This window comes from Miscanthus floridulus, chromosome 14 (assembly GCF_019320115.1).
Source record: "Miscanthus floridulus cultivar M001 chromosome 14, ASM1932011v1, whole genome shotgun sequence".
NCBI lineage: Eukaryota > Viridiplantae > Streptophyta > Magnoliopsida > Poales > Poaceae > Miscanthus > Miscanthus floridulus.
This window is the reverse complement of record NC_089593.1, coordinates 29286722-29295366: the sequence shown is the minus strand read 5'-3', so window position 1 is coordinate 29295366 and position 8645 is coordinate 29286722. Positions and strand designations below refer to the sequence as shown.

Here is an 8645-nt window from a genome sequence, read left to right as displayed (position 1 = left end):
AATAGTAGCGTCACTAGCTCCTACTCCCTTCGTCATGAATATAAGATATCGAAGGTTCAAAATCTATATATACCAAATTATAATTTACTCTAGATTGTTTAACTCATCCATGTGTACCTGCCTTTTAAACCTCATATATACATGCCCTTTAAACACTCCTATAATTGGTAGCCCAAATCAGTGACATACATGCATGCATATCTTTTTAAACTATGCAAATTAGAAAATTAAGCAGGTTGATAAACAAACTAACTAACTAGTGAGGAGTAAATTAGTCTTTTGTCATACTCCTTAGTTTCTAAAATTATTTGGATATCTTGTATTCCTGGACGGATGGAGTAGTTTATTTTGAGGGGGAAAAAGCTCCTTATTACTGTGTATTGCATGGAAAAACCGAAAACTCCACAAAACGGAGCCATAGTCTCACGCATGTTCCACAATTCACCATAGGAGCCCTCTTCTTCTCCACCAAATAAACAAAAAAAGAAAATCGTTTTCCTAGTAAAAAATATATCTGATTTTTTTTTAAAAAAGAGAATTTTAAGTGACGTCAAGAGGAGACGTTCAAACAATCTGGTGAGACGTGTCTGAACTCTGAAGATCATCCTGTCCACCCATGTCTTGTGGTCCAAAACTGCCTACGGAGCGTGGATCCCAGGATCCCACAGCAACTGAACAGAAATAGAACGACACCAGAATCGCCACCAGCCCACACACCAAGAACAACCAGAGAGGCAGGCAGGGAAGAATCACAGAGAACTCACAAACACATCTTGCAGAGATGAGCAGCACGACAGTGCTGTTCTCCCCGACCTCCTCCTCCCTGTTCCGCACCAAACCTTCTCCCGTCGCCAAGGGCAGGACGGCGGCGGCGGCTGCTGTGAGGTGCAGCAGTGGGCCCTCCCTGTCAGTGGGACATGAAGAGGAGGGGGAGAGGGAGGGTGTAGCAATGGTGGGGAGGAGGCGGACATTGGCTTGTGCAGCTGCTGCTGTCTGTGGCGCTCCAGTGCTTGGGTTTGCAGGCCTTGGTCTGGCGGCCACTCAGGGCCTGCTGGCAGGGAGGATCCCCGGCTTGTCTGAACCTGATGAAAATGGTAAACTCTTCTTCTTTCTCTTTTGTGACTGACTGAATTTAGTTCATTTGTTTTGGATCTATAGAAGTAGTTCATAGTTAATAGAGACCAACAAATGCTTTGAAATTCATGCAATAATACTGGGCAATTCTGTGTTCCTCTCCTGTGGAATATTAAAATTACAGTTAAGGTTCAGACAGAAATCTTGTTGAATTGTTTTCATGATGCTGATTGTTCAGACAGGTTGGAGAACATACCGTAGGCCAGACGACAAGTCCGGTGGCCACGGAGTTGGCTGGAGCCCCATCATCCCGTACAGCTTCAAAGTTACAGACGGCTGGGATGAGGTGAGGCCTGAAGCTGCTGACACAATTTCAGGTTCACAAAAACAGTCCCTTGCCTTCTGATGCAAAATTACTCTTTCTTTACCATGGCTCCAACTCCAACTTAGGTCCCAGTGTCAATTGCTGATCTTGGCGGCACGGAGATCGACCTGCGCTTCGCAAACCCAAAGGAGGGCCGGTTGTTCATCATCGTAGCCCCGGTTCGCCGGTTCGCAGGTGGGGAACTGAAACCTGAAGAACATGCTGAATCGTGAGGTCTTCATAGGGTGTACCCTAACGATATGTGATTTTCTCTGCCAATTCTGTCCCACAGATGATCTTGATGATGCGACCATCGAAAAGATCGGCAACCCGGAGAAGGTGATCACCGCCTTTGGTCCAGAGGTCACCGGAGAGAATGTGGAAGGGAAGGTCCTGTCCACGGCGACGGCAGAGCGTTCAGGAAGAACTTACTACCAGTTTGAGCTGGAGCCACCCCATGTGTTTATTACCGCCACGGCGGCTGGGAACAGGCTCTACCTGTTCAGTGTAACTGCAAACGGTAAAACCATTGTTCTTAATAATCGCAGAAATGAAAGACATCTCATTGCAACTTTACATTTTATCCTGAACAATAGCTGGGAATATTTTGCAGGTCTGCAATGGAAGAGGCATTACAAGGATCTGAAACAAATAGCAGAATCATTTCGAGTCGTGTAGGGTTTCAACTCCAACTTTTTCACAGCGCCTGGCTCTTATTAATATGATTAGAGGACATGAGATTGTATTATGGAGAGAGGAAAAGTGAACATCACTTTTGATGATCCCTCTAAAATTAGAAAGCTGCAGCATTTCAACAGCATGTTACTTGCTCGTTAAAGGCTAAATGCTTGTTACTATTTTTTTCTGATGTTGCCTCGAAGGGTACAGATGCTTGCCAATGCATATATCTAGAAACTTTCGTGACTAAAGCATACATGTCAAATCTGTCCACTTTGTGTGTGGGAACAAAACAATTCATGTGCAGTTGCTTGGTTGCAGTGGCCAGCCCTCCATGTGGTCCAACAAGGTCATTGCATCTTGATCACAAGAAGGAAGACATGCTTCACTAACTTGCATCCTTGAGTACCAGTTTAGCTTCATCACAAAGTGTCAGTAGAGCTCCAACGGCCAAATTGAAGCACTAGCGCACTTCCAATGATGAGTGAACCGTGTCATCATACGAAGCTGCAATTATGAATAGACGTCAGTTCATCTGGGAAGGATCTTTGAGGTGCTATGGTTTGGACAATACACTTTAATCGACAGCATTTTATCTCAATTCTTGAAGCCAACAAAGAGTATCATACAGTGTAATGAACAATAGAATCATACCTATACATACATCGGCAGCACATCAGTGCCTCCCAGTCAAACAGATGCACTCAGGAAATGGGTTTTCGTAAAAAGATTCCTCAGTCCTAAGCCGTGCTCTGCCCTTGCTTCCTGGCAAGGAGCCATACCTCTTCCTTGGAGCCCCTTGTCTGCAAACAGAGAAATGCATTCTTAATACAATCTTTGAATTAAAGAAAAGTACTGTACATACGACTATCCATAACTATAAATAAAATAAAATCACCTGTATTTATGCATCTCAGTAACAAGTGATGACAGCTTAGGACCTTCCATGAGATCCCCTTTTTCCAGTAAATCAAAGAGTTCCACCAATCCTTTCCTGCAGATTAATCTAAGATTAATTTAGAAAGGGAACTAAACAAACACTTAGTTACATGGTGAAGATTGATAGACCAGAATATCAAAAGTAAAAAAAAAGAGTAAGTAAAAGGAATAAATAAAGGACTTATAATTGCATCCACGCGTGCAAATGTGCACAGAAAAGAAACATTTAAAAAGATATTGGGATCTAAGAAATATGTTCAAGATCAGTGTGCACTTATCAGAGACTTGTTTCGGAAGAAAAAAATAGAAATTAGGCAAAGTTAGAAATCAGAGAAGTAGCAAGATCAGATAAAACAAAGCAGGCTTTCAGGAGAAAAATCCCATGTTTACCTGTCAGGAGTGATAGTTTTACGATGCCCTAGAAATCGACGATGGCCTTCTACGGCTTTTGCCATATTGCTAGAGTGTGATGGAACAAACACATCACTTTCAACTGCAACTATGTAATCAAGGGCAGCAACTTGAGAGGCATGACTATTGAATTTCTCAAACTCTTCTTTTGTTGCTAGCATCTCCTGCAAAACTGAAATTGTAGTAGCATAGCTAGGAATGGTAGATACAATCAACAAAAAAGAAAGTGTAAATACCTTGCTAACCAAATTTGGGAAGTACGATCTCAATTTTGATATATACTTTTCACCACCATAAATTTCACCTGCTGCAAGGTATATCCATGTGGATTCAGGATAGCCCATAGCACGCAGAAAACTGCCCACCTCATTTGGAGTCAGTGGACAGTTGCCTTCATATCTCTGCTCAGTTGAGTTTATATCCTTCAGTTTCCAGTGGCTTGTTCTCTCTCTATTGAAAGAGAAAGCAAATAAATACAACAAGCATGTAGAAATGGGATTGTATGGATGTGCTTTGGTTGTTCATACCTCATAATTCTCAACTCATTTGCTTCCAAATCACTCAGACCGTAAGTGCATCCCGTAAATGCTAGCATATCCTTTTCATATCGTAGATGAAGAGCAATATATTTCCCATGAGATCTTAGACGTTCTACTAGCTTCTGTTTCGTAAGTGTTATGTTGGCTCAGAACCTAATTTAAAGACTGCTATAAATCTCCAACTGCAATTGAAGACTGCAAATTCTGAGCTAAAGATATGTACAGTTTATCAAGAGAATTCATGCCTTTCCTAGGTCTTCAATTAGATCCGAAAATCGCAGTGCTTGGTAAAGACAGCGGCATCTCAATCTCTGGATATCAATTGGAAGACCGTTGTTAGCAAGACGCGAGTCAGATTTTGGGATGTGAACTACCTGCAAGGCAGTGTGAGGTGAGATCATATAATAGTTATAGACATCAGATCGAGGCCAAAATAGTACTTTCACATTAACAGAGATAATGACTGGAGCATAGTTTGCAGAAGTAAAAGTATGAACCATTATTGTAGATGGTGCGGTCGCTGGAACCAGCAGATTGGAGCGACTGACTCACTGGACAGCAGACCAGATGTTCAGATTAGGCTACTATGTACTCCCACCAGTCTCAATTAAGTGATATTTTGGGGTTCTCTTAGGTCACTTACTTTAAGCTTTTGACTACATAATACTTTTTGCATATTGAGTTTCACTGTTCGGAAGTGGGACAAGTAGATTTGTCTATGACTCTTGAAAGATAGTTTCACAAAAGTAGTCAAAGGTTAGAACATTAGACTTCAGAAAACATCAGAACATCACTTATTTGTCACCGGAGGGAGTAAAAATGAGATCCAACCTAGGAGGAACTAGGTGGTTTTTCATTAAGAAGAGAAAATAGGCACCCAAATTCAGTCCAAGACAGGACTTGAACCTGGGTGGTTGGGTGCATTGCCACACCTCTCACCCAACCAGTTGAGCTAGGCTCACTTCCTGTCACCGGAGGGAGTAACTAGTCATCTTTCAACTGTAAAGTATTCACAGGAATGGCTGGTAACCAACTTGTTGCAAGGCAGATCACGGGACATAGCAGAAGGGAATGAGAGATTAAGACATGAGGGAGGAAGGTTAGCGAAACAATGCAAGGCAGGCGACGCAATGGCAGAGGCTACAGTTCCTAGAACAAACTTGCTTCTTGGACCAATTGAGTCAATGGTTTTCTTGGAGGAAAGAAACACCGCAGGGTATCCAAATACTACAGAGTACAGACCCTTACCCCTGGCGCCGCACCATGTCTACCTCATCGTGCTACATCCTCCATGTGCCTAGGTCATCGCCTATTTGGCAGGTCATCCCCTGATGACTCAATTTGACTTTATGGCTTAATAACAATGCTCAAAACCAGTTTATATCAAATCTATCACATAATACCGCATTGAGGAAAGCTACTTGAGGCAATTACGCCTGAAGCATAGAAAATCCTAATAAGCACATCCATGAGAAAGTATAACACGATACTGCATACAGGCAACATCCAGGAAATGTTATTTCTCTCCCTAAAGCATAAGGCAATTATTTCAACAAGAACAACTACCCTGACATTCTCAACTCATTTTGCACGAACTAGAACCACCATATCATATCATATCATATCATATCATATCATATCAGTTCAACATATTAAATAATAAGCAGCAAAGAGAGAACCTCCTCAGTTTGGTGTTTGAAAGGTAACTGAACTACCTTCTGATTCTTCCAGAGCTCTTTTACTTCCTCATAATAACTTGCACCAGACCATGAGGTGAAGTGTTTCCGGGCTCTTGGAGCAGATTGCAAACTTCCAGGCAAGTCACTCACAATGTGGACATCTCCTTCCAAAGCTGTAATAAAATGAGGCTCATCAAATATGTCTTTAAATGTACTGTAGACAGTGATGCAAGTTGTTAACAAAAAATTAAGGAGCAATCAGACAGAATATATGGCAATAGCTAAACTATAACCTAATGCTCAGAACCTCGTATCTTGCCAGAAGGATCGCTTATCTAACTGAGGGATAACAAGTGTTGCATTCACCAAACGGGCAACTCCGACCATATCACAGATCTGCAGAGGAAGGATATAGGCAAGACTAAATATAGGAAACCATAATTTTCTGAAGTTAGATACAGAAATAATTAATAACAATTATTAATTACAATAACTGAGTCAAAGATGACACAGATTTATCAGAAGACACCAGCAAAAAACCAGGAAGCTATTTTTTTAACAAGAACAACTATATAATTATAAATGCAAAAGCATGCTCACATAAGATAGACAAATATAAAGCTTAGAGTTCAGTCTTGGTGCAATGGACTTACTCCAGTGCGCATTTGGTTGAGTCCACCATTACTTCTAACAGTCATGTAGCTGTCTGACTTGCCTTGAACTGATAATACAAGAGCAATTGTTAGAGCCATCAACAGAAATGATAATGACAGAAACATTATCACAATACCAGCATACCACATACACATATGCATCATTTTTGCATAAGTGCTGTTATCAGATTGCATATATACAAAGAAGGATACATATGTTTGACTGTGTATAGAACAATTACAAGAATGAGTTCCGATTTGGTCATTGTTGTGTTGCTCCTATGTTCCTAGACTAGATAACGTACATATAAATTTTAAAATAAAGTAGGAAAGCATCAAACCGAACCTTACTAGCTTGTACAATCAAAGCCACTAAAACCAAAGAAGATATTATAATCATCTCAGAAAATGGGGTAAAGATGAAATCACGAGCCTGAATCATATGCATGAAGTTGGTGTCAACAAGAAGAGCTGGATTATCCACTAAATTGTACCCTAAAATCAACTGCGGCTAAGAGCTAACATTTGATATCATGGACACCTCAAGCATTTCATAATAATAAAATGACCATGGTGACTTTGATTTACTATAAAAAAAACTGGTGCAAAGAAAATGAAATTTACCCTTATATCTAGAGGTTGGTGTAACACAAGCATGATAACCATAGCCATTAGAAGCCCACAGTTGATCGCTTGACACCTGAATATCAAGCATTGCTTCGATTCAATGACAATTGGATTTCTAAGAGTGGTAGCATCACTACCCTTCATGAATAAATCTGTTAATATCAGTTTCATTTCACTGGAATGGAAAGCATGCAAATTGACTTTACATATCTAATACCCAAAGATATATAAGCCTGTTCTGTCCTGTGAGTCTTCTATTGCACATGTTGGTGCATACAAAATATTAGTAGCATAAGAAAAATTATTAAAGAAAAAAAATTATATGTCCAGTTTCTAACTTGGTCATCCAAAAATAAGGGTGTCAAAACTCAAAAGCAAGCATCAAAGTTTGCGATCATGCCCTTCTGAAGTTTCTCAAGCTAACATTTTTTACATGCTCTCCCTAGATACAATATTTCACTTTCCCCAAGCAATAGCATCCGGAGTTGGCCTATCCTTAGTTTCAACTCTCAAGATGGCATGAATGCTTAAGATTGGTCTACCCTTGTCTCCAACTAGGTAAAATCTTTCGTTTGAAGGACACCAACAATCAGTCCTTCAGTTACTAGTTTCACGAAGATCAATAAGTATGTTGCATTGCATACACAGCTATTCTCTATCAACAACCAGGGAAATGAGATTAACTTGACTACCAACGTGAGCACAAACAAGGCAAATTCAGGCATTCAGCAACCGCATTGCACCAAGCACCGACGCCTAGCGTACCAACTCGCGCAGTGAAACCTCAACAAGCTACCAGTAACCAAAATGGAGAAGGAGGGATCGCGAAACGGGCCTGGCGGGGCTGGTCCGGGTCCAGGCGGGATAGGTCGACCCGCACGACCTGGTGCAGGGAGGAGAGGAGGAGGAGCGCGGCGAAGGCGAGGAGCAGGCAGGCGCAGCGCGAGATCGGCGAGCGCAGGAGCCGCCGGTGCGGGCGGGGGTGGAGGAGCGGCGGCGCCCCGCGGGGTTTCGCCATGGCCGCGAGCGAGAGGGGATGCAATTGCAAGATGTGAGATCGGTCCGGCCCAGTGGCAAACCGTTGGCTTTGTGACATCTTTTCGTGGGCCAACGAGTTGGGCTTCGCTTTCCAAACGTTTTCCCATTTCTTTGAGACAATGGGCCAACCACTTGAGCTAGATCAGATCCTAATCCTTACCCTGTACTCAAAGAAATTAATAATAAAATAAATTTTAGTGATATAGAATAGTAAAAAAATTTAAAGAGGCCTGAATTATTTTCTATTCGAATCACTGAGTAGTTTTCTATGACCTAGAAAAACAAATTGTATTCTTCTTAATACCATCGCCGGTTGACAAATGCTGCCGCTACGATTACAATATTTGAGGGCACGATTCCTTCCCATGTGGCGTGTGCACAATGTGTCAAAAAGAACTCATTTTTTTCCTAATATAAAATGAGATTACAACATAAATAGAGGATTGAGGTCCAGATTACATTCCTCATCCCCATCGTGTCATGCAACAGTCACATGATACACACATATCCAAATCAACTATGTATGTACTGAAACTAAATAATTCCTCCGTTCTAAAATGGTAATCATATTTTATATAAGAAGAAGTCAAATTTATAAACTTCGATTTGATCAATTATATACAAGGTTAGGATATAACTTGCA

The 8645-nt window shown here is 41.2% G+C and overlaps 2 protein-coding genes across 3 annotated transcripts; one reads left to right on the top strand and one right to left on the bottom strand.

Moving 5' to 3' along the window:
* The first annotated feature begins 689 nt into the window (after window positions 1-689).
* On the top strand, window positions 690-2325 carry LOC136504930 (psbP domain-containing protein 4, chloroplastic-like). Of its 2 annotated transcripts, none has more exons than XM_066499984.1 (5): window positions 690-1094; window positions 1317-1420; window positions 1525-1633; window positions 1731-1958; window positions 2052-2325. In XM_066499984.1, exons 1-5 carry the CDS (start codon window positions 782-784, stop codon window positions 2114-2116), a joined length of 819 nt encoding a protein of 272 aa, XP_066356081.1. In that variant the 5' UTR covers window positions 690-781; the 3' UTR covers window positions 2117-2325. The 2 variants fall into 2 exon arrangements, with proteins under 2 accessions (XP_066356081.1, XP_066356082.1); XM_066499985.1 differs by having other exon boundaries at window positions 960-1094; window positions 1313-1420.
* LOC136504931 (O-fucosyltransferase 38-like) lies at window positions 2272-8251 on the bottom strand. Its single transcript, XM_066499986.1, has 12 exons — window positions 7800-8251; window positions 6962-7037; window positions 6338-6405; window positions 5992-6080; window positions 5721-5898; window positions 4251-4379; window positions 3994-4127; window positions 3703-3916; window positions 3446-3630; window positions 3015-3110; window positions 2771-2919; window positions 2272-2623 (listed from the first exon to the last, which is right to left on the bottom strand). Exons 1-11 carry the CDS (start codon window positions 8058-8060, stop codon window positions 2793-2795), a joined length of 1557 nt encoding a protein of 518 aa, XP_066356083.1. The 5' UTR covers window positions 8061-8251; the 3' UTR covers window positions 2272-2623; window positions 2771-2792.
* Window positions 8252-8645: the final 394 nt, after the last annotated feature.